Source organism: Thermobia domestica, chromosome 14 (assembly GCF_964235325.1).
Source record: "Thermobia domestica chromosome 14, izTheDome1.hap1.1, whole genome shotgun sequence".
NCBI classification, from domain to species: domain Eukaryota; kingdom Metazoa; phylum Arthropoda; class Insecta; order Zygentoma; family Lepismatidae; genus Thermobia; species Thermobia domestica.
In genome coordinates, this window is record NC_137467.1 from 143,793,107 (window position 1) to 143,820,710 (window position 27,604).

General features: G+C 34.6%; 1 protein-coding gene across 2 annotated transcripts in view; it reads right to left on the reverse strand.

Moving 5' to 3' along the window:
- Positions 1 to 27,604, reverse strand: part of Usp12-46 (Ubiquitin-specific protease 12/46) — a 47,055-nt gene that overhangs the window by 10,604 nt on the left and 8,847 nt on the right. For both annotated transcript variants that reach the window (XM_081738976.1, XM_081738977.1), the window contains exons 2-6: positions 25,517 to 25,597; positions 17,263 to 17,479; positions 14,163 to 14,243; positions 8,250 to 8,542; positions 2,612 to 2,749 (exon numbers count right to left, since the gene is read on the reverse strand). In XM_081738976.1, the coding sequence (XP_081595102.1) occupies positions 2,612 to 2,749; positions 8,250 to 8,542; positions 14,163 to 14,243; positions 17,263 to 17,479; positions 25,517 to 25,597 (810 nt within the window). The remainder of the gene's footprint in view (positions 1 to 2,611; positions 2,750 to 8,249; positions 8,543 to 14,162; positions 14,244 to 17,262; positions 17,480 to 25,516; positions 25,598 to 27,604) is intronic.

Genomic DNA, 27,604 nt, shown 5'->3' on the forward strand with positions numbered 1-27,604 from the left:
TCATGCAAATGTAGTACAGTGAAACCTCTAAGTAACGGATACCAATGGGACATGAATATTTGTCCGTAAATGAGAAGTGTCTGTTACATCAAGATTACACAAATTTAGAGTGAAACTTCTGAATTACGAACACCAATGAGACAGGATTATTTCTCAGTTTCAAAGAAGTTACAAAAATTTTGATTACTCACAGCTCATGTGCTAATTGTATGCAATATACAGTGAATATATTAGCTATAAATGTATGCAAATATCGGAATACTATAGTATACTTAGTACTCAGTGTTCAGGTTACTGGGGAGGGGGGGGGGGGCAAGGATATCCACCTTTATTATTATATATATATATATATATATATATATATATATATATATATATATATATGGATGGGAATATGTTTATATGGACTGCAAAAGATACTTCGTGTCTGGTGATTTATTCAAATACATGGAATCTCCCCTGTAAAAATCCCTTAATTCATATAGTGACTGTATTAAAAGTAAAAGTAAAAAGAACCTGAAACATTATTGTTCAATACTGAATATTATAAGCAAAGAATCATATTACTACCAGTAGTAAAATATACCACGAGAAAAATTATTTCGAAATTGAGATAGCTTTATATTTATTTATATCCCAAATTTGAGATCAAGTTTCTAGGCACTCCATGGACGCGTTATGATTGAAAATAGTCCAATTTAATTCAGTGTCCTTAAATTGGTATATGAGTGCAGTTAGAAATGTTTCCAAGCGTGGCCGTTTTTATTATTGGCATAAGCGATACTTCAAAGAAATTAAATTCGAAGTCATTTTTCTCGTTAACTCCATTCCTTATGTTTTAAAATACGTAGTGTCGTTAGATTTCGAGTCCTCAAATTAGTACAGAAAGCGGAATTAGAAATTTATCCAAGGATGGGCACTTTGACCACTGACATGAATGATAGTACTTAACATTAGTACACTCGTTCCGAATGATTTTACAAATATAAGGAATGGTGAGTACTTTTTTTAACGCCTAGATTTTGATTTACTCTAACTGACATCCCTTGCATTTCGAGATTCGTGGCAATCTGCGAAAATATTTATTTATTTTTTAAATAAAACAGTAATTAACTACAAACACAAAGTTTAATTGAAGTGCTAGGGATTAAAGGATTTCATTTGAATGTGTAGATAAACAATGATGATGACGATAAAATGCTTTCACCGCTCTACTGGTTATACCGTATATTATATTTATTCTAATCATTCAATAGGTTTCTAATTAGATTATGTTTATCCAATATCTGTCCAAATTACTTATGAATAAGACCATTACCAATCACGCATATACCTTAGCCATAGCTATAACATAAGATACTCACGTTTTTTAGTTAACAGCTTTAACAGCAAACATTGAGATGTGTAACAAGTAGTGCACAGTTATATACGCCATGTTCCAAAAAGAATACATTTCTGATTTTGGACGGTAATAATTACGGAACATGGGACGTGCCGGCAAGGAAATGAGTGTTATTTGAATGGGCGTGGCCTAGAGTTTTAGACAATCGCCATTAGATGTCAGTCAATGCGTCTTTTCAGTTTGCAAGCAGTCAGAATAAGATGGCGTCCGCTCAACGGAAGACGTTTTGTATGCTGCAGTTTGCAAAAATCTGATTCAGGATTTCGGTCCAACCATTTTTCCGTCTCCACCCAAAAAACATTCGTCGTTGGTATCGCCAATTTAAAGAGACAGGATGCTTGTGCAAAGGTAAGAGTCCAGGTCGGCCTCACACTTCCGATGAAATGTTGGAAACAATTCAAAACACATCTATCTTCAAATGCTGCAGAATTAGCTATTTCCACAATTTCAGGAGGACTCTGATAACTTTATTTTTCAACAGGATGGAATTCTACCACACTGCCACAACAACGTACGTCAGTTTCTCAATCACACCCTGCCTCAACGCTGGATAGGGCGCACGGGACCCCGAGACACTGACCTACATTCTTGGCCTCCAAGATCGCCAGACATGACCCAATGCGATTTTCTTCTTGCGGGAATATGTGAAGGATAGTGTGTTCATCCTCCGTTCACCTCGTGACATAGAAGTGAAAAACAGAATAACAGCCACCATAACTGCTGTAAACGTAGATACATTGTGTAAAGTTTATGACGAATTTAACTATCGTCTAGATGTTGCTCGTGCTGCTGTCGGTGGACACAGAGCATTTGTAGAAGCACAGCTAAAACTTGAAGATTTTTTGGAGTATTTTGCAATTCATCCCATTTTTGTAGTATATTTTTTTTTTATCAATACATATGGACAATATCAGGTTGGTCTTTTTGAAACACACTGTATTTTTAATTAAATTAAGGTTCTTAACCCACTTAACCACGGGACCAAAATTATATGAGATACATTTGTATTGTAGCACTGATGTTTTCGTAGCAACCGATAAACAATATAAAATCGTAACAGAGTTTAACTACACATTTCTGCATACTTTTCGCCCACATGTAAATCACTAGCAACAAGAGCATACATCTAAATATCATTGAGACAAAGTGCTACAGACAGTATAATAACAGTAGAACTACTAAATAAGAAAGACAAAAATATATACTTACGGTATTAAATAGCCTTAATTCAAGCGGGAAAACTACTCGATGGGAGACCTTAATATGCCTGTTGTACTGTTCCATGTATTTAAACCTTTTCAAGTGAAGAGCTAGGATCATCGGAAGTTTCTTGACTCGCATTCGTTTCTGTTATGAAAAACAATTTCACAATAATAAATTATTCCTCTATTGATAAAAATTATTTTCTTGCTTACTTACTTATTACTTTAAAGAAAATGAAAAAGCACATCTTCGAAAATAATTTATCTCTTGAAGCGTATACTTTTATTTACTGCATCTATTATTTAACGTACTCTTAACTATACTGTTAAAACAAAAGGAAAAAAATATCTATGTTAGTCATTTGGTAAGCCGAACACACCCTTCAATACCCCAAAAAGTTATCAAACCAAAAGGCAACACTAACAATTTAAAAAGGATTTTCGTCTATCAGCAAACAGAAAAATAAGAAGCAATCAAAGGAAATTAAATGGAATTTTAGTTTAACGTCCCATTATTATGGTCTTCATTATGATACTAGAAATACAACAGCACAGTATGGTTAATGAAATATAACCTAAAATTATCATTAAATTTTAAATTTTAATTTCTGTGGAACTAAAATATTCTCCAAATTTAAAGCATAGAGTCGATACGTCGTATCAAAGTGAATGAGGTAACATGTTTGAGGGCAGTTTTCGAAAAATAATAATAATAATAATAATAAATAAATAAATAAATAAATAAATAAAAGAAAGTAACTTTTGTGGCGCTAAGAAGTGTCATTCGTTTCCAACAATAATTAAAACTTTTTATTTTTTAAAAAGAAATTGTTATATGGGCCTATTTGTGTACTGTAAATGTAACAAAATATAATGTTAACTAGCAGATTGTTGTATTTTTCTACCGATGACACATACACTCTTTACGCACATACTATTTCTAAAACGTTTCAGTAATAACCTGACAATATGGCGTAACTGTTTTTTCTGAAAAATCTGTAAGAAACAGTCTTTTTACAGATGATTTTCTCAAAACGAATAAGGCGATTGTGTTCATATTTCACAAATAGATATTTTATTTATAACCCTATAAAAATGCAAAAATCGCTTGTCATTACAATATTCGCAAAAGGTAGTTCCTCTTGGCCATTTTTTAAAAGACAATTTCCTCAAATATCACTCGTACAATTTTGTTGATAGTTTGTAAACAAATAACCTAATTTCATTAATAATCCTAATAAATGGCATATATATAATATCTTTAAAAAATCAAGAAAAGGTAGTTTACATTTGGGGTGAATTTTCTTCGAACGAAGCTTTTCGAAAGCGTTTTATAATTTTGTTCGTGTTTCACAAGAGACGTATGTGAACCGTGACACCTACATATTTATAAAAATTGATACTTTGAATAATTGTGGATCGCTAGTTAGTGTGATAGCCACTTGATGCAGAAATGTGTTGCTGACTCGCTACGTATAATACATATACCAAGGAGTGACCGTATGAGGCTGTGCCAAATTATCCCTAAAACGCCGGAAAAAGGCAGAAAATGAAAAATGTACGCAGGTAATTTGATATCTACAGGAGGGAGATACTTGAATTGAGTTGAGCTGATTTTGAGTTTAACGTCCCGTTCAGCAGCAAGGCTATATGAGACGTGGACCTACTGATTAACGTGGAATCCAAACCACATGAGCTCACGCCGGGAATCGAACCCGGGTCTCACACGCCAAAGGCGCGTACGCTAACCGCTTAGCCACGAAAGAGCTCACAGGAGGGAGATACGTGACCAAGAACACGGCAGTAGTATCACACAAACAGTGCTGCCATCCCAACACAAACTTATAGTTTTTCAAATAGAACGTATACTATTTTATGGCATTAAAACAACTGGCATAAAATGTGAAAGAAAATAAGCAAAAAGTGGGTTATCAGTTTTGCCAAATAAGGGATATATGAGTCTTTAAAGCTGAAAAATTATGGGGTCCGTACAGAGAAACGAACAAATGTTCAACAACAAGCCTGTAGAAGGAACAACGAACAAATGTGCAGCAGGGTATAAACTACAGCATCCAATGACTAACGGACTTGATACAAGTTTCACCCCCTCCCCCCCCAAAAAAAAAAAAAAAAAAACATGTTAGAGTAGCCGTAGAAAGAAGTAGTCTCATGTGACATTATGCGCAAATGTGAACAGCAAGTCTTCCTGCAGCGCAGCAATTCTAATGACGTTTGTGAGGATCGATATCTCACAGTTTGGGGTTGCAACACTGCATAAAATCCTGCATGCCTTCCAAACCACAGAAACGAAGGCATAGCGCCTAAAACAAATACCGAAAAGCTGTGGCACGAAAGTAAGAAATCTGTGACAAGAAAGTACATCAGAATCAATTCGCAAAAATTAATGACTTGTGATAGGTGTCAGTGGAGAGTATAGAAACGTTAGCTTGTGAGACAAAGATGAAGATAAAACACACTGCATTCAGGTTACCAGCAATATACAGGCGCAAAATATTTTAACATAACACACCAAATATACAACAAAAAAGCCATAGATAGTATGGTAAAATATGTACATTTCTCGTCCTGTCCGCACACACGATATGACATACCAAGCCCGCTAGTTACTGGATGCTATGCATGGTTTACTTCTTACTGCACATTTGTCTCTTCTGCAGTCTTGTTGTTCTTCGTTTCTCTGTACGGACCCCACAATTTCTCAACTTTAAAGCCTCACATCTTCCTTATTTGGCAACACTGATAACCCACTTTTTGCTTATTTTCTTTCACATTTTATGCCAATTGTTTTAATGCCATAAAATGGTATACGTTCTATTTGAAAACTATAAGTTTGTGTTGGACTGGCAATACTGCTAGTGTGATATTACTGCCGTGTTCTTGGTCACGTATCCCCGTCCCATAGCTAACAGGTTACCTGCTTTCATTTTTCATTTTCTGCTTTTTCCCGGTGCTTTTGGGGTATAATTCGGCACAGTCTCACCCGTTCACTGCTTGGTATACATATATTATACGTAAAGGGTAAAGAAGGCATTTCCGCACCGAGTGACTATCACCACGACGATTAGCGATCTACAATTAGTCAGGGTACCTATTTTCATAAATATCTAGCTGTCACGATTCACACACGTCCCTTGTCAAGTGCGGTAGCCCCTAGCTTTTTACTTTTTGAAGTTTTTTTTTAGCCCTTTATTCATTTGCTTACTGGTCGTTTTATAAACCGATGCACGTTTTAAGGTCGATATGAGTAACAATTTATTCTTGTGGGACACGAAAATAGATAGTGTATTTAATGTTTTATTTCCAGAAATCGAACATTTTTCTACACCGAGGATTTCATCTGTTGTTCTTTGCAAGCTGGCTTTATTTATTTCATGCACTGTTGTGTCTCCTACTCCATCACAGACAGACACATGGCAAGGAAAGAGAAAGAAAAAGCCACTCAGTTTTTAGTCCAAAATTTGTTTTGTTTGTTGCAAATGTTTGATTTATTTTCTATTCTTATATTGGTTGCCACTTCCACCCGAAACCTATATAATAAGCGTGTAGAAACATGGTCCTACCTACTGTACTTATTCTTAATTCAATTATGATAATCAGTTTCATGTTTTCAATGTTTTATTAATTTCTTGCTATTCGTTATTGATAATCAATTTTATTTAATTTAACTTTATTTGAATGTTGTAAGCTTATTTTAAATGTATGTCATTCAACATTAAAATAGAAATAAATTAAAACAATGTGTTCTATGAGTCAAGTTGGTAAAGTACTTAGTACAGAAACAGATAGTTGAGAGTAGCATAAACATGCGTTTTCCATGCAATTCTTGAAGAACTTCGTTCAGTCAAATATCAAAGCTGAAATTTCTACTATAGTTTTCTCTTATATAGCTATTCATTCCATGTCCCACCAGGGATATCATACATCAAACATTGCAAATAATTTCAATTTAAAAAAGGAAATCATAAATCTTGTAAGAAAAATTGTATCAGTGTTTTTACTCTAGCTTTAGTAACTATAATACCATATGAAATTATAATAATGAATCAACTTTGATATTTCACCCCTTCATTACAAACCTTAGCTCTAAAAAGCACAATTTGTTAAAATTTCGAGACTAAACTTAGAGAGTAATTTTCACCTATTAGGGTTCGATTAGGGCTTTTCATACTGAGAAGCAAAATTAAAGAAGAGAAAGTGTTGAAGAAAATGGTGTTTGTTGCAATGTTTTTGAATAGCCCAGTCCTAAGATAAACAGGCTTACACTAACGTCTGTAAAGTCACTTATTGACAGGCAGTGTTCAACAAAAATGACCACCACTCACAAATTGGCTGGAATTATTTTTTTTAGAAAAACATTTTTATGTGGCCAATGCATATTGTAATAATAAATAAGGAATTTTAAAAAAGTAAAAATGATGAAACAATCCTAATCGATACCAAGCAACTTCATATGGGTTGATCCATTTAAAGCTTTTATTGTGGTATTTGAATCCTTGCCTAATATATATGGATGGATTTAATCTTTTTGTACAGATTAAGAACTGTCCAGCATACAAAATATGTCTGCAAAATAGTGTTTATTTTTGGCCAAACAAATCTCTTTTAATGCTTTAAATACCTTAGAACATAAAGCCCTTAATGCTCTCTGTTAGAAGACTGTCGTTTCGCTAAACATGCTGGGCAAGGATATTTGTTTCATAACACACAGAAGATCCAAGGGTTGAGGAAGCAAAGGCAAGCCAGTGGCACAATGTAAAGGCGTCGAAGTCACACAACTTTACAATTCTTCAAAGAAGTGCTTATTAGGTGTCGGGTTACATAAGAAGTGTGGAATGCTTCTCATATAGAAGCACATATGGAGGTTACGTTCTACCTCATTACTGTAATTACTGATTGGCCGGTTCTATAAATGAATTCCTTGGACATAATTTTTTCTTTGTAATATAATTTTACAATAATACTTCGAATTGTAATCTGGACCGTTCTCAATCTGCACCTCTGTAAAAATTTTTAATTACTAAATCATCAGAGCGTGTTTTCTTTATGTTGAGTGTGAAGCTGAAAGTCCACCCTTTAACTATTTTACAGAGTTAAGATATAGCGGATTTGAAAGGTGATGGAATGACCTTTCCAACGGTTTTCAGCATGTGGCAGTGTCGTCTTTGGAAGGGAAGCTATTGAGGGAAATTTGAGAAAGTTAAGGTTATTTAAAGAAATTGGATGGCAACACTGATTCCAAATATCCCTCAATAACTTCTCTTTCAAAGATACCACTGCCACATATTGCATATCGTTGGAAAGGTCATTCCATCACCTTTCAAATCCGCTATGTGGCACCTATGTAGAATAACTACAGGGTGAGCAATACGCAATATAAAGTTAAAAATGTTTCACAACCTGTAGCTCTCAAACCGTTGAGATTAGGACCTATGTTTATATAAACTTTTTTGCTTAGAATCACCCATACTACCATTTCCCAAAATATTGCCCCTTCCTCCTGGGACACCCTGTATATATTGTTCAGAGAGTAATGTAAGTTATTTTGTACGACAAAAGGAAGGTACAGATGATGACAATTTGTAGTCCGCTACGAAACCACCTAACTTCACAATGCACTCTCTTACCTGAGCTTCTTGATAGCTGCTGCAGTTGTCACACTTAAATTTGTTATCGCTGCACAGAGTTTCTGTATTGCTAAAACATCGCAAACAATGTGTGATGCTTGTGTTTTGATCCACGTCCACCTGTAGATCGAAGAAGTCTTCATCTTTACTACTGACAGTTTCACAGTTAAGGCATCTCGTTTCACTAGTCAGAATTCCTTGAAAGATCTCATGCACCCACGTTGGTTCCTGCTGCGAGTTCTGTTGATCACCATTTCCACTTTTAGGCCTGGCACTGTTCTGATGTCGTTCGGCTTCAAATACAAATAAATCAATCATCATATTATAGTATTATGATTAACACTATTATTTTACAAATACTTTGTAAATAAAAATGAACAAAGAGATTTTAAATCTACAAACTAATTCTCCGCAAAATAAGAAACTATTTCGTACTCAAGAGGAGAATTTCTCCCGATAATCCCCAGTTAAATATGGTTGCCTTCATATTCAAGAGTGAAAGGAAAAGAATGCTTGCTCAGGAATGTGACAGAATTGATAATACAATAACAACAATAACCTCAAAACTTGTCAAAAGTACTAAAATGTAATAAACTGCAGCAGAATGTCTACATTTTCAAATTCCTAGTTTTACTAATTTCCAACTTTTATTATTATTATTTTTTTTTTTTTTCATTTTCTTCATTTGTTTTATGATCTAATCAAAGAGTACGAACAGCCATCATATATTAATGGTATCTACTTTTTTCAAGAGAATACTTTTTTTTTTTTTTAAATATATATATAAAGAAGGGTTGCAAGAAGTTAGCTCTTGGGAAGAAAATGAAGTTTGGTTTCTCTCAGCCTCTTTGTGATTTCTTTATTCAACTAGCAACTTTGTTAATTGTAAAACTTGCTGCATGAAATCTGAGAATTTACAGAATGGAAAACTTGTAAATGAGTTTAATGTTTGATCCCAGTTCAAGTTGCTTAACCAGTTTTCAAAATAGATATTGTTTGTCTGCAACGTTAAGTTTATGCACAATAACCTGTCATTTTTACTACTTGAATTACCAAATCTCCCCCTTATCAGTGCTTGAAAGTTTATTATGTTATTTAGATATTTGGGTTCCAGGATTTCCAGCTTACAAGGAAGAAACAGCTCATTTATTCTGAGCGAAGCAACATAAAAGCACGAAATCTTGAAGCTGTCAATTATATCGCATTCTCAATTCAAGCATACTTTTTTATGAGGTCTGAAAAGTTTTACTTTGAAGGTCTTAACATGAAACAGATTTTAAAAAAGACACTATTATTTTTTGTATTCCAAAATTGAAGTATACTTTCCGTAAATTAAGAAGAAACCAAACAAATGTGTATATAAAAAAAAAGTAGTTCAGTGATATGCTCAGAATCATACCTGAAGGCATTCTCAGAAAAGTACGAGAACAAAATATTGCAACAGATTATAAATAAAATATGCATTCTAGGTAAATAACTGTTTTATTATTCAATTACTGTTTATTTATTTCAAATGACGATTTTCAATAAAGATCAAAACTTCCCACGCAGAATCCAGGGAAAAGAGTAAAGCTTTATTCTTGTGCTTCTTCTTCACCTCTACTACAGTAAAGCCTCGCTTAACGGACATCCCCACAATGCGGACAATTGTTCTGTCTCAAGATAAATATACGCTATTACGGAACAAAGCCCTCCTTTTTAACAGGGTGAATACTAGAGCTGTCTTGAATATTGCCAATATTGACTTTGTTTTGCTAGAAATATTTCTAGTATACTATGGTGAACTGAAAAAAGTGAGTGACACATACAACAGTATGCTCTGATACACTGAGTACAGTATTTCGAACAGCCTTAAAATATTATAATTACATGAGCGCATGGGGGGATATTCAAAATTAACAAAAAATTGGCTACTTACCAATGAATTCTCCCTTGAAAAATTTAAAGATTTTGACGTTTCGCAACTCTCAGCTGGTTCCTTCCTCATGTCAGTGGCAAGGTAAAAAGGATTAAAACGGAAAGGAGATAAAAGGAGTAAAACCAGGAATACATACCACTATATAAAATTAACGTACAAGAAAGATCCTGAGATGACCAGAGCAGAGTGAAAAAGGAATGAACTGAATCAAAAAGAACGCGGTGTCTATGTTAGGCCACTATTGCCAGATCCAAAGTATGCTCAAACTGGTACCCAAGTTTGAGCAATGTTGCCAGTATCAAGGTTCAATGCATGTTTGTATTTATGAATAAAGAACGATTCTTTAATTTCCCGTCGTTTTTTTCTTCTTTTTTATTTTGCTGAACTTATTACCCTAACCTGTTTTATATTATGTGAATGTTGTTTTAGATGAAGCGCCAAACCCGACATGCCTTCTTCTTGTGACTTTTTTGATTGTCTAACATGTTCCTTCACACGCGTGTTAATATTAGGTTTAGTTTGGCCAATGTATGAGAAATCACATTCGCAATGGACGCGGTAAATACCTGTCTTATTTAATAGATCGACAAAATAGCTTTTAAATCCAGTGAGATGTTTTTGTCAACTTTTGGGAGGAATACTTGAAGCAGATATGTTATGCTTTGCAAGAATACGTTGAACTTTGGTTGAAAGTTGTGGAAAATAAGAAATCCCAATCCAAGGTTTTGCTTCTTTGGAAGTTACCGTTTTGGAGACTTGCAGCGATCTACGTGTTTGATTAAACCATTTTTGTAAAATACACAGCTTATAACCGTGATCTCTTTTGTACGTTACTTTTATATAGTGGTATGTATTCCTGGTTTTACTCCTTTTATCTCCTTTCCGTTTTAATCCTTTTTACCTTGCCATTGAGGAAGGAACCAGCTGAGAGTTCCGAAACGTCAAAATCTTTAAATTTTTCAAGGGAGGATTCATTGGTAAGTAGCCAATTTTTTGTTAATTTAGCCATAAAATATGTTGAAAAAATCAGCCTTCTTCAATATTCTAATAGAAAGATGAATAGAAACTAGCAGGTTAAATCGAAGATAAAAAGAAACAGAACAGTAAAGTGTCTTCTAGACATTATTTCTACCAGAATACCTGTTGTAACCACACTCTTTCTTTCTTTTTTTCCCTCAACTCACCATTCAAAGTCACCTTTTCCTTACCCGGTTCACCGAATTACATATACTCAACTTTCTTTACATTCGTAGTACACTTGGTACAGAAAAAACTGTTAAGTACAAGACTAATGAATTATAAATATCAAAAAGTAACAGGTGACATATCAAAGAGTGAAAATGAAATGAAATCTTTCAGTTTTACATCCCACGATTATGCCGAATAGTCTAAAGGAGACGGTGATGATGAAAAATAATGAAATGGTAGAATGAAGAAAGTGGGAGGAAACGGAACCCAGAGAAAATCCACGCACACGGTATTTATCCATCACAAAACCCACTTGGCGCGAGCTGACATCGAACCACGGACCCGATGCACCAGAGGTGAACGCTCTACCATTGAATCACCGCGGCCCAGATATCAACAAGTGAGATAAAATAAATAAATGAAAGTCAAAAAGACAGATCAGCACGAAACAAAAAGTAGTGCTGATCCAAACAGGAAAGTTCCAGAACACAGAAGAAAATGTCTCTGAGGGAGCCATTTAAGAGGCCTAATTACTGCGAATTTAAAATACCGCTAATTTTACAGTAATTATGTGATATCTTCCAACAGATAAAAGGACACACTAGACAATATTATTTTGCATGAGATACAGTTACAACGAGTCACCTAGTAGCTTTTCCGTTTGTAGCCATTTAGAAACGCGAAAATAAATGCCGATTTTCTAAATGTTTCGAAATCGAAAACAGATAAGTGGGTCGTGATAACGGTATCTCATGTAAAATAATATTGTCTACGACGCTCTTGCTCCATATTCGATTATCTTTTATCTATTTGAAGATATTACATAATTACTATAAAATTAGCGGTATTTTAATTTCGCGGTGATGGGGCCTCTTAACATCATGTCCAGGACTGATTGATATCAAAATTAATTAAGGTTTTATATTATAAACACTATGCACTTTCTTTCTCAAACTAGCTAGTTTCTCGATGGTTGTCCAGTTAACCCTATCATTACCTAAACCCAGATGATAGGCTGGCATCTTGAAGGGTCTCAAACTGATTTTTTTTATTTCTCTAGTATTACATAATAATTTCCAGTATTTCCTGTATTAGTAGGGACCCTGTTTAAGGACACGAACAATTTTCTCGTTCTACGCTTTTGTGATATCTTCATAATGAATAAGAACTATCATCAGTTTACATGTGTTTAGTACAGAATATACTTCCTGCAATTTGAGAATACATCTCGATACAGCACAAGAGACAGAAAATCCTTTTGCTTCAAAGTATCTTTATTCAAGTTCAACCCTACAAAGAACACTGGCATATTGCACTTAAAATTCTTCTTTCCTCTCACTCCACAATAAACTGCTTTGTAGTGGGAATATTTGGAAACCTTCAATGGACAAATACAATCATAAGAAAGCCAGTCATACGACCAATTTTGTACGTTGGAATGTTTTCCCTTCCCGACAAATTCATTCATTTTTCCCTCGAACTAGCCACAACTTGAAGCATAAATAAACATAGTTTGTTTCATGATACAATTTCACAGAGGAATATTTCTCTTTTAAAATACCTCCAGTGGTATCGAGTACGTTATTTCGATATTAGTCTATATTTGCATTTATAACTAATGTTTTTACTCTATATTAGATACAGTTACCAAATGAGCTGTTGTAATCTAAATTTGTGTACCTCTCTGTAACAGACGCTTCCATTTACGGACAATTAATACACATCGGTATCTATTATTCAGAGATTTCACTATACGAAACTGTTAAAGTAGAATATTCCTTTAAGTACCTGACATACTAAAAATAATACAATATTTACCATTTTTCTTTGGCTTGTTTTTCATAAGTGAAAGGAGACAATGTGAAAGTGCAACTTAACACAACCATAGGGAATGTTATTCTACAAACAGAAAATATGAACCTAAAGAATTTTCAGTGTTGCCATCCACAGACATTAGAGTGTCGCCTGAGTAACATTTCCCCCAAACTCCAAGTTAAGGCAGCGACTAGAGGAACGAACTCAACTGCATTTGATTATGTATCTTGTTGCCCTGGAATCCTGTGAACTACTTTTTAAATAATAATTAGTTTGTAATAAACAAAATAGTTTAACATACCGTCATTCAAATTAATTCGTTCCTCTAGTCACTGCCTTAACTTAGATTTTTGGGGAAATGTTATTCTGGAAAAACTGTAATTTCTATGAATGACAACACTGAAAACTCTTCAGGTTCGTATTTTCTGTTGTAGAATAATATTATCTATGATTGTGGTAAGTTACATTTCATTATCTCCTTTCACTTATCCTGCTCTGCCAAGTGAACTTTGTGGTGGACAAACACCGTGTGCGTGGGTTTCCTTGGGGGTTCTCCCGTTTCCTTCCACTTTCTTCATTCCATCATTTCATTCATTTCTCATCATCACAGTCTCTTTTAGCCTAGCCGGCATAACAGTGAGACGTAAAACTCAAAAATTTCATTTTCATTTTTCCTTTCACTTATGAATAAACAAGCAAAAGAAAAATGGTAAATTTTTTATTATTTTTAGTATGTCAGGTTCTTAACTCTGATCAAGTCTGGCACATTTTTGTTCATTCAAGATTTTTCAGGTTTTCCACGTCAGGATACGCTATGCAAACATTATTTAAAACCTAATACATGTGTTCTGCTTGAATTTTCGTAATTCAGTATTTTCTTTTGGTGACGTTAACCTGTTGATTTTATAATTTGTACTTGACCTTAGCACGTAATTATTAGAAAATAGTAAAAGCGTATAGTATACCAGACATTAACGAAGAAACCTACTTACCTAAGATTATTTCATTTATATGGTTGATTAGGAAGTTTAGGAACTCGTGAGCATCTTGCTGCATATAATTATCGAACTCCTCTGAAATTCAAGTAAAAGGAATTAATAAAAATAATACTGCCACCTTCAGTATAACAATGAATTCCAAAATGACTACAGCAACCCACAAGCATAAAAAGCATAATAGCAATTTAGACATATGGTTGGTACCTTGAACATGGTTGTGGTTATTCAAGGGTCCAGAAGAAAGTAATTTTAAAAGCATAATTTGAGAAAGCATAAACCATAATTTAAAATATATAGCACAATTCTTGGAAAATTCTGTATAACTGCAAGTTTAACATACTATATTAATATTTCTTAAAAACCAATATTTACAAAGCAAAATCATTGAGAACATAACAATGCAACAATGAAAAGCTAATTTTTATTTCTGTAGACTTTTCGGTGTAATCCTTTGATGTGGAGAAAAGAAAAAAGGAAAAGGAGAAGAAAACTTTTCGCCAACAATGAATAGTACACAAGAACTCTACACACTATATTGTTATGTGTACCTCTTGAACTTGAGCACTTTCTGTACTTTTTTGTGATATCTTTTACTTTCCCTTTCTATATATATGCACCTCTAAGGCGCACACAAGTGAAACAAAAACTGACTCGAGTAAAGCATATCTCTTTACAATGCATTAAGTAGAAATTTCATAAAATATGAAAGAAACTGGTTGCATAAAATATTAATAAATAGATCAAGATATTTAGAATATTTAATGTATAGTAAATATTTTACATTATACACGATTAATATAAAACAATGACTGAAATTAACAATAAAGCATAATAAAGCACAATTTGCAAAAAAATAAAGCATAATTACACAAAAAAATAAAGCATAATGGGGTTGCTCTAATAATGACTAATGCCAATTCAAAAAAGAAAGAAGGAATGGTAAATATGTATTATGCAGGATACGACACACAAAAACGCAGTAATCTTTCAAAGTGCTACATTTATAATGACTGCCTCCATACACTACGGTCCTCTCCAAATCTATTCATTCCGACCCTCTTAAGAATTATCCTCTTAATTACCATCTACCAGCTACAATCAGCTTCTTCTACCAATTGTTAAATTCGACCATGTTTTTCTTTATCTCATTTTTTGTGGAAGAACTGAAACTGTTCTGCTTACATACACTGTATACAGTAGGTATTTCTTTATTCAGTGAAATACGAAATATGATAGCAGCAAACATTGGTAATCTCCTCAAAGCATCAAAAGAGACATAAAAATGTACGCAGTAATTAAACACAGATTCACGGAACACAATTTAAACTCCAAAACTGATACTTATCTACCACCAATATTTTCAAACACCAAGTTGTTCTTTCTCGAGGTTTCGCAGGACTTTCAAGATGCCAAAGAAACGCTATTTTCTACATCTTAAGGTAATAATCAAATTTCTCACTTACTGAACCATAATAAATGTTTGTAACACTTAAAAACTTCATATATTTTATGTGTACGAAGACTGGATAAAGAGCAGTGGCTTGCAACGCTGCTAGAATTCTTAATCTCCTTTTACTAGTAGAGCAAATGCCAATAGTATTGCTTCAATGCAAGCGTCTGCCATGTCTACGACCTTTCGCAACACTCGTAGAAGGCGTCGTACACCGTCAACACATCCATCTTTGTCAATGTTTCGCACTGAGTACTCTGTCGCCGATAATGGCTTCTCTTGAGTCGTATTGATTCACGTGTCATCTTGACGAATGTATCGTAATTGTGCGGACTCATATCGGGAATACGGCGGATGTTCGAGAAACTATCATTTCCAGCAGCATATGATATCCAAGGGGTAATCTTGCAAAAGCGTCAGCTATGCGGCACGACACCTGACCACTGTCCTTCGAGGCGTCCTTGTCAGCAAGTGGCGTTGCTTTTTCATGAGTGCGAAAAGAAGATAACTTGCAGAAATCGTGGTAGTACGCTACATTCTACCCATGACGCACAGAATGGTGGAGGATTACCCCATGGATATCGTACGCCACAATGAACACAATCTTTACGCACTCAGTTTCTTTAGACAAGAAGCTCCACGATGATTCTATCCGATGAATTTCAGTTTCAAGCGTAATTTATACAAGCGAGCCTAGGTTTCACATATAATGACGATGCGTCCAAAGATGTTGTCATTTGCTCTTGCAGCAGTGCAGAAGTTAGTGTACCTGCCGCAATTCTTGTGCCACAGTGATTTGACTGAGAATTAAACGCGCTGCAATTCTACCGAACCCGCAAATGTGGAGCTGGATGTAGAACAAGGTTCGATGGCATGCGCGTACGTCCGTGGCTAAGACTGTGCAATTCATTGGCAATCCATTTCCACCACGAAAATAAGGAGCTGAATTGTGTAGTGGTCAGTTTGGGTTCGTCTTTCCAGACACTTCCATCCATCGCACTATTTGACGCGGCAATGTTTCTTCACCTCATATTTCATGAAGTCCCTGAAAACGGCCGACACGTGTCACTTTTTGAACCACATACGTTGTTCCACTTCCGTAAACATTGGGCTAGGACACTTGATATCTCAGCCTACATTTCACGACAATGGAAAACCGAATAGATAACAACAGTTCCCACTTCCAATCTGCTTGTCTAACAATTTATTATAATCTACCCAATACTTGTGGCTGTCTTACTCCCCTTTCACGTAACAGGGATATTTCCACTACCTTTTATCCAGTCTGTGTTTACATCCACGCAATGTGTTATATATACTGTTACTGTTCAAAGTAACTTTCTCGACAACGACATTTTGAACAGATTTTTTAGACAGAGTTTTTCAAAATGATTGCACTGACTTTGGAGTCAACATTGAACTGTTGTTTGGTAGGTGCACGAATATTCTGTAGTATTTTATAGGGGTTGTTTGTGTCTGCATAATAAATGAATTCTCAAAACACATTTTAGGGAGACGCTTATATTCGAATTAATATGGAACAAAATAAAATCATTCTTGCATTTTGTCCAACAGTCCTACTTCAAACGAAAATTTTACAATAAAATTAAAGTTTAAAACAAAATAAGCGAATTAAGTATCTACCTTTCTCCTTTCTTAACCTAGCAATAAATTTCTTTGGTGCGATGGATCCAACCTTCTTTTTCTGCGTTGCAATGCTATAGAACAAATCAGCAAGGCAAGTCAACAGGGTCTCTTTCGTCCTTTTATTTCTCGCTTTATACTCCAACACTTTCTCTCTAAACGGCTTGCAAAAGTAAAGCGCCTGGAGAACCGAATTGCTGTAGCATGTGTTGCCAAACTGGAACGAAAAATCATATTAGCTGAATCAAAATACACAAAGAATACTTCTTAATATTTTACAATATTATTATAGGGGAACCAGCAAGAGAAGGTCGCAGTGACGTTGCCACTATTCACGTGTCAAGGCTTTTTTCGGTGCATCTATAATGGCAATTCAATTAATGGTGTACGACAGAATGACCGTGGTTGGTGACACTAGTACGAAAGAAGGGGCTGCATTGTCCCAACGTATGTAGTAAGAAACGTTTGAAACCATCTCTTGTTGGCTCTGCTATAGCATTTAGCAAAAAACTAAGATTAGACACATGTTAATCGACAGATCTGGCTGAGATGAACAAAATGATATGGGTAAGTGAAAAACCTCATGAGCAGTTTTCGAGAAAATCAAGATTAACGAATTCTTCTTACTTAAAAATTGATACTGTACGATAACCACGCCCACTACTATTATACAATAACCTTTACTGAAGAACTCTCACCAAACTTTCCAACGGGTTTTTGGATGTGCTTGTTCGTCTCAATATACTCACCTAGAGGCCATATCGTTCAATGTATCCATTACTGTATCCAAAAAAATCAATTTTATTTCAGGTCGTAATACGCGAAAAAGTTGCGAATTGGTTAGACTAAAAAGGAGTAATAAAAAAAAATTGGTTTATATGTTCCCGTCGCGCATGTATTCTAAAGTTTGCCGAAATTTGGAAAAATATTCACACTTTTAAGAAAATCTTTAACATTTTTAAATTAGCCTCTTCCCGAATGTAATAGCTCAAATTCTTCTGTATTAGAATCACACAAAATACTGTTTAAATATTATTTAAATTTATCATCTTTCGGTCGCGCACTGCCTTCAAAGTTAATAAAATTTTGGGAAATAATTTTTACAAATAAAGGTAGATCGCAGTTCAAGAAAAAAAATTTAACAACCTACATTTTTTGGGGTTCTCTTTATTGAATACAAGTTTACATGTTTAAAAAGAAATTATTTTAAACCATTAGTAAAAGATTATCTTTGAAACGTGAATTTTTCCAAATTTCGGCAAACTTTAAAGCACATGTGAGACCTGAAGATATAGAGCGATTTTGTTTCTAATTTATTTTTAGTCTCCCTATTTTGCAACTTTTCCGCGGTATTACGACCTGAAAAATAAATTTGAAATTTTTCGGCCAAATCAATTTTAAATTTAGAATTATCAATTCTCAAGGGAAAGGGGAGGAGTTAGAACTTCCTTCTAACCTCAAAAATAAGACTAGTTTACTGGAGGGGGAAAATAAAAATTTGGTATTTTCTTGAAAAAGCTCTACAGATTTTTTATATTGATAACGATAAATCAATATATCATTAATAATCCTATAATATGTTACTAGCTGAACTTTCGCTGTCTACTCAGTGCATCGTTCTGTTATGACCATGAATCTCCTTTCTACTGTGCATGTCTCCTTCCACAAGTAAAGGATAGGAGAGTCACAAAGGAAATGAAATGCTATGTACAGATATTGGAGCGAGTTTGTAGCAAATGTGCAGAAGTAACGCGATATCAAGTGGAAATATTATTTTTCTAATAAATCCATATCCGTCCGAGTACTCCTCATTGCGTCTCTTGAGGCCTATAAAGTTGCTAGAATGCAATGCTTTTTGCCATTCAGATTTAAGCAAAGCGCCTGCAATGTCCGTCAACCCGTCATACGTAACTTCTCTAGTGGTTGCCTAACACCGTAGTCCCGGCCTACAACAATGTTAATTAATCTTGTGGGCTCAAAACGGCCCCTAAAATGTAGAGAATAGTAACGACACGGTTTTTGAAAATTTGAATGAGAACTGGACACTCTATACAAAATCTGGAATTGACCAGTGAAAATGACACGTTTCTAGCACTTGTAGTTTTCGAGATCTCATTGTTGAAAGGATTGGAGACAAACATAAACCTAGCATTTTAACATATAGATAAGTAGTTTTTTTTCTAGAAATAATCCAAAAAGGTACTTTATTCCAGAAATTACTTTTTACGGACATTTCTTTTTCTCAAACACATCTCAGGCGATTTTGTCTATTTTTCATAAATATATGTTTTACTAATAAAACTATAATGTGGAGTAAATTATTTCTCATTAAAAGATTCACAAAGGGTTGTTTACTCTTGGAATATTTTTTTCTTCTGAAGGATTATCTCGAATACGACGCAGGCGATTCGATCTCCTAAAGATGTCAACAAAACATAGTTATTAGGCGATTTTCTCAAAAGTTGGTTTGCCAGGTTTGTGTATTTCATAAATAAATATTTCTTAACAGCTCTGTACTACGGTACTTAAAAAATCCACAAGGGCTTATTTATCCATGGGGTTTTGTTTCCTTAGACTACTTTCTTATGGGTCATTCCATGTGAAATCAACAAAGCCCACAACCCGACCATCTTAGATTTTTATCAAATTTTAGTATTTCGTAGGGATGGTCGAGATATGGAATTGTGCAAAGTTGTAGCTTCCTGTGTAACGAAGTTTCTGAATTATGGGGCCTCAAAAACACGAAAAAATCGCCCACTTTCGTGAATACATGAAACTTTCGGACAACACTGCTCTTGATCTAATTGGCGTAGAGAGCTGATTCTTGTTTTGTTTGAAAGAGTATAAAATAAGCTTTCTAACGATATATCGCATGCCTAGTTTTGGAAGAATATCTATTTAAGGTCATCCAGTATGACCTTTTGACCTTGAACTTTTGAGGATGCATATCTTCGATTTTTCTAAAACTCGCATATAATTTACACACAAGCTTACTCTATAACATAACGGAAATAGAAGTTGGGACAGTAATGGGAACTTTCAATAAAATTGTTTTTCTAGTAACAATTTGTTTGTACCAGACAGAATTGTAATGTATAAAGCAGTTTGCAACACTGCATTTAACGTACTAATAATAAAAAAAGCGATAGCTATCGTGTCCAAGCTGGAAAATAATTTGTTTTTTTAAAAAAATAACGTACCACGAAAGCCACAGGAGTGATGCATCCGCTTCGTATTTCTTATTAGTGACATTTTAAGTTCATATGTTTTATATTTTGCCTTGCCCAATCATATAATTGTTTTGGTGTTATTTTGTCACTATAAGGTCTTTTCAAACTAGCTCTTGCAGCAAGTCTCTTTCAAGTTTCCCGAGCCCATCACACGTACTTTTTCCATGTGCTTCAGCAAAAAAACATTCAACAGATACGGGAAAATCCCTTTAATGTATCTAATATTGATGAAGTTCTTGTGATTTTTGTAATGAGCTGCTGCTCCATCGCAGAAATAGAATAATTTTATTAAATTTTCAGAACCGAATTTCTCTCTCAAAAAGATAATAAGTATTTTCTGCAGTAGGTGCACTAAAATTGTATCATGTTTGAGACAGTCATATACGAAGATCACATTATCAGTTATAACTGTAGACGTGTGGGGATTTCTGGAGTATAAACAAAATAGTTGCTTGACCGTTATTCCAATGGAAACCTTCTGACGCTTCTAGGAAAACGAAAGAATAATTTTCTGCAAAATCGGAAAGAACAATGCACTGCTAATCAATAAATTTTTCTTTCAGATCCTTAAGATATGAAGATTGTTGATGAGTAAGTTCTTTTGCTTTATGAGCCATGTAGTTAGTGCAGTGAAATTCTTGCTGATGTTTTCTGACAGGTCAACTTTTTGGAAGTACAGTTAGCAATTTTACTTGCACACTTCTATCCGCTATTGGAATTTTTTCTTTCACCTGCTTTATAATTTCACTTTTTGCTGCATTTTGCTCCCCATACTCTGTAGAAATGTCTAATAATTTTGTGATCTTTTGGGCTGTGGTTCAGAGATTCTGACGCACTGCTCAATATCACTATTTCCAGCATCGGTGCTGCTAATCATCACATTCTCTGTTATTACAGGAGTCACACCCGCAGAAATCGCTGGATTCTTACGACAGGACTCACAAATTTTAAATCCATCTTTTAGCGATGAACACTTTGAAATAATCCACGGCAACATATCTCAAATTTCTTTGGACATTCCCATGACCTATATTAAATGCATTGCAGCAAACTGTCTTCTTGAATCTTGACGATGACATCATTCTGATATAATAATTCGTTAAATAAGACTGACCATTGTAACACTGACTTAACAGACACCACAATCAAGCTTCTGTTTTGAAGTACAAAGTCAGCACCAGCACATAAACACCTCAATCGTACATTTGAACATGTGGACTGTCCTCTATCAACACATTCCTCTAACTAACGTATCAACACCTCTCAATCTTCCAGACCTTTCTGTAGAAGATGACTGCGCAATCTATCATGCTGTTGTGCACTGCTACAGTGTTGCAAACTACTTCACACATTAAAACTCTGTCTAGTACAAACAAATTGTTACTAGAAAAACAATTTTATTGACAGTTCCCATTACTGTCCCAACTTCTATTTCTGTTATGTTATAGAGTAAGCTTGTGTGTAAATTATATGCGAGTTTTAAAATAATCGAAGATATGCATCCTCAAAAGTTCAAGGTTAAAAGGTCACACTGGGTGACCTTAAATAAATAATCTTCCAAAATTAGGCATGCGATATATCGTTAGAAAGCTTATTTTATACTCTTTCAAACAAAACAAGAATCAGCTTTCTACGCCAATTAGATCAAGAGCAGTGTTGTCCAAAAGTTTCGTGTATGTACCAAAGTGGGCGATTTTTTCGTATTTTTGAGCCCCCATAATTCAGAAACTTCGCCACACAGGAAGCTACAACTTTGCACAATTCCATATCTCGACCATCCCTACGAAATACTCAAGTTTGGTAAAAATCTAAGATGGTCGGGTCAGAAATCCCTGTTTAATTTGTTGATTTCACATGGAATGACCCTTATAAATTTCTCAGGCTCATTCCACGTAATATCATCAGGCCATGTCACACCCACCAATTCAGATTTTGATGAAACTTCGTGTACTTATTAACACTACTAAGGTATGAAGACCTGTAAACTTTTTCTTCCGAAATCCTAATAGTTTGTGAGAAATACGAGACCCAAGTTTCAGAATTTCAGGTATCCCGGTCGTTCTCGAGGCCATCTAATATTTCGTAGAGCTTAATACAAAAACTTATATCTCAGTATTTACGCAATGTATCACTTGGAAATTTCTACCGAAATTTATGTAAGTCTGTAGAGCTAATAAATAAATAAATAAATAAATAAAACACCATCAAGATTGCTGTACATCAAGGGTGAAAAATGCACCCTTGCACATCAAAATAGTTAATTTTTGTGTAAATTTCTAATTTTACGTAATGCGCATTACCGCTGTGAGGCGGACCAATTACCGCGATGCTTTTTTTTTTTCAAATTTAACCTTAAGGTATGTTCTAAGGGACTGTAAAATAAAATTAGCGTTTTTGAATGCTTCGGTTAGTAATTCTCGTTTAACCCTTCAAAGCCAATGCGCCAGCTTTTCGTGTCGTCTGTAAAGTGCTATTGCCATTGATGCAAGCAAGGTATTGGCACATTATTGCTCGATTCAGTCACAGTCAAGTAATCACTAAGTATACGTGTTGTTTGTGTTCAAGTGTGTGGGGTCCAGAGAAGCGGAATAACCAGGCTAGAAATATTCATTTTCGAAATTTTATAGTATTTTTTCCTGTTTGCCGAACTATTATGTAATAAAATTGAATGAATTTTTCAAATCTATGGTTCATTATCTTTCAAATAAAGTAGAAATTAAGGTTATATAACAATTAAGGGGAAGCCAGTGCCAGATACAAGTCCTGCAACCCGAACTTACCTAACCGCACGAACTAAAGTACAAGCTTTTAGTCATAATGCGAAGTTTTGTATGACTGGAAGAGTATATATTTATTTAATATATTTGTTGATGTATGTATCTATAGTGTCAAAGATCTTACGTTCGTAGTTGTTAAATAAACAGGGTGTCTCAAAAGTCCCCTGACATAGGGTAACTGTTATTATCAAAGTTACAACAAAATGTAAGAGGGAAAACCGTTTCCAAATATGATGTTTTCAATCTAAAATGAAGGAATTTTTTTAAATCGGACTAGCCGTTTGGGCTGTACACTCTTTATGCGCCAATGTTAAATGAAAATGCAACGTTGCCACTAATAGGAGCTGGGGGAGGTGGATAAATTTTGTAAAAGTATGGTAAGTGGGGGTATGGTGAATGGAAAATGTACACATGAAGAAGCGATTATTACTTGGGAATTTAAAAGAATGGTACTCCTCATTTAAACATCAACATCCCAACATTAAAACTGGATTTTCTCAATTTTGCACGTTACGTTCTAAGTGGTGTGTATCAGCAGGTTCTTCTGGGACACATTCAGTGTGCGTGTGTACAATACATTAAAACGTCATTCTCCTACTGCATGCATGTAATATAGAAGAGATATCAAGACTTGATTCGTCATCTGGTTTGTTGTGTACAGTCGGGATTGCATGCTGAGGCATTGTTCAGATGTTCCGAGTATCCCTCCAATGAAAATTTGAGGCAGCTTCTGCTTGCAAAATTCGAGGATTTTGATCCTCAGGGGAGGAAGTAACATATTACCAGTGGGTATCAACGGACAGAACAGAATTGGTGAAAAGTACTGTCACACTGGACAAGTATGTGACAATTTTGATAGGAAAGCTTGAAAAAGCTTGTGCCACATTCATTTATTTCCAAAGCACAGTCGTATTTCTTAAAGGACAGAAAGAAAAATCATGACCCAGAGACAGCCGTCGTTCTGCTGAACTTTAGTGAAAATTATTCCTATATAATTCAAGACGGAGTTCAAGGATATCACTGGACAACTGATTCCTGTACCCTACACCCAGCAGTACTATGTACACGTCTTCCTGGATCTGCAGACCTGACTGTTTCTAGTTTGCGTGTGATATCAGATGACTTGAGACTCAAATAACTTGTCCCTTTGAGACTCAAATAACTTGTTTTCTGAAAGAGCCATTTCCATATGTCAAAAATGTAAATTACCTTAGTGATGAATGTACTGCGCAGTAGAAGAATTGTAAAAATTTTATGAACTTGTGAACTTATGAACAATGAACATGAACCATTATGAGGATTTCTCCTTAAGTATATCATGGTCATTTTTTGCTACAATCCGTGGTAAATCTCCATGTGATGGTATTGGTGGGACAATTAAACGTCTGCTTACCAAAGAAAGCCTTCAAAGATATTCTGAATTTAAAAATACGTCAGAAACATCTTTACCATCTGTAGATCTCGCATTGAATATATAAATTTAAGCTTGCTGAAAAAAGAAACTCTCATAGATACACGCAAAAAACCACAAAATCGTTTTTCTTGTGCAAAAACTGTTTCTGGAACACGATCATATCATCAGTTCTCTCCTCTAAGCCAAACCTCGATTGGGACAAAGCGAATCAGTGCTGATTCAGATTTCACTTCCATTTTTAATTTTACTGAAGAAAAGACATCTTCTCGAATGAGCATCGCGGACTTCATCACTAATTCGTATTTTGCATGTGTTTACTATAACCATTGGTTTTCTGGGTTAGCATTAACTAAAGAAGAAGAGGAAAAAATGATGTTGAAGTCAAGTTTATGCACCCTTTTACTGGCCTTCTGCAGGAAAAGAGGATGTGCGCTATGTTCCGATATCCAATATTATTTGTTCTGTGTGCGCCCCCTTTACAAAAGGTATTGGAAGAGTATATTATTTCTCAGATAAGGAGGTTCAGTTTGTGGAAGAACAATACAGGCTGTGTTTTGCTTAAACGAGGTAGCAAGTCTCTTCATTCTCAAATAGTGAAATCCAGTTACTGTGATTGACAGAATTGGTGAAGTACAAGATTTCCATAATGTATTCCGCACAAATACCTAACTGAAATTAAAAGTAGCAAATTTTCGCGAATAGAATGTAGCCCCACACCCCGCTTTCATACGTGTACGATTAGTAAGTATAATTGACGAGTAAGTCATTTTTGAAAAAGCAAGATAGTAGTTGATATATATAAACATACATTCATACACAATTGATATACTTACATTTACTAAACCGAAATAATGCTCATTAGGTGGAAACTGGTCAGACCCAATATCCCTTTCCAACTGGGAAATATTCGCACCCTGAAAAGTAAAGTCATAATATTATTACTACTGAAGCAAAAAACACTACATTATTTTTGTATATTTACATAGACCTCAGAGCTCAAATACTGAGAAATGCTTTCTTGTAAGTAACAATAATCATTTCGGACGCTTTCTCAGCACACATAATATTACTTCTTTACATTAAAATTCTCAACGATATGAGTTGTGCTCAGGTATATATATATATATATATATATATATATATATATATATATAAAAACTTAATTTGAACTTAACAGTCTGACAAACAAAAAGATGTTTTAAAATATCTGAAAAATAAAATTAGCTCACTTACGAATACTGCTTATAATAATAGCAATAGAAATATTGTATGGCTCAGATTTCTATGACCTAAAAATTTTGAAAATATGCATCCATTTATGCCCTTAAAATTTGGCAAATTATGATGCAAAATTAAAATTAAAAAAAAAAAAAAAAACTAAACAAAAGTGTATTAGGGCTGCAGCACCTGAGGGCAAATACCTCTGAGTTCTCCCTCCTCCCCCTCAAAGTTAATATTAAAATGACGCAACTGTTATAGACTACACAACTTAACTACAGTATTTGATTTTAGACTCAGAAACTACGCAGGTATCTTTGTAAGGGAGGGAAGAAAGAGATAGAGGCTGCGTCACTTCTGACTAAAATATGATCTAAGGCTAAATATGGTCTAAATATGCATTCATATGATTAACAAAAACAGTTCTTCGTGTTCACGGGACTCAGAAATGTGTTGATATTTAATTAGACATATAAAAAATGCCAAATTAATAATAATAAAAAAAAAATACATGTCAAGAAATCCAAGCCTTAATATTATCATAGCCTCACGAATATTATCATAACCTTCACTACAGTTCTTGAAGGGCATAATAAGTTTCTGGATAAATAGTGGAAACTACTGGTGGATACTAGTCTATGATTTCTGTTAATTGCTTATATTTCTGAACGATATTAAATTCTGACAATCTAAAGTTCTATTATCAATTGTTTAATTTTTCAGTTCATAACACTCCCAAGTAATTTTCAGAATGTATAGAAGTACTACCGATAACTCTATATGGAAATATATTTCTATCATTTCACTAGCTTTGCATTTGAAGGGTAAGGGGAAAAAAGAAGGAATGTCACAAAACTGCATTAACATTCAAAACCACGTAAAAAGAATAGGGTTAGTTACATCTTTTGCCCCTTTTTACATGGATATTTTTACATCTACGCATGCATGGCATATACAATCAAACAGTACCAAGAGTCACCAACAGATAGGACAAAGCACCTGAAAAACCTCATACATGGACATTCCTTGTTTTTTCCCCTTACCCTTCATTTGTGGTTGCATACCCGCCCCTACTCATTCAGTTTTATATTAAAAATAGTGATTTTCGTTCGTATTTCATTAGTTCATAACTCGATTTTTTTTTTCTGAGAAAATCCTCTTTGCACGTTTCGCATCTCCAACAGGGCTACCAATTTTTCTTTTTCTTAAAAAAAAAAAAAAAAAAAAAATCGGAGATGGTGATCTAGTCAATTTTGCATATAGCCTACCTGCCACAATTGAGATGAAATGAGCCAATAAAGATCTAGGTAATTATATATAGCCTCATACAGAGTAGGATTCATATTACACTTAAGATTCAAATCCACGGAGCAACCGCCTTGACTGAAGATTCTTTTAGTTTCATTCAAAAACACACTATTCAAATATTGGGATAGTGCCTCACGGTCAGGAACCAGATACGACATTTTTTTTTTTTTTTTCGACGGTTAAAAGGCAGTTGTAACATGCGATAATCGTTCCATACGTCACATACTCCACTAAATAGGAAAAAAAAAGTTTCCCGATCTCTTTAACGCAACTCTTCTACGTTTTGATGTGTTAATTATTCAAGGGTAGTGTTGAGGAAATGGAGGTAGATCTTTAGTAATTTCCTTCACTAACTGAAGCATTTATATTGTCTTTTATTCAAATTATGATATTAA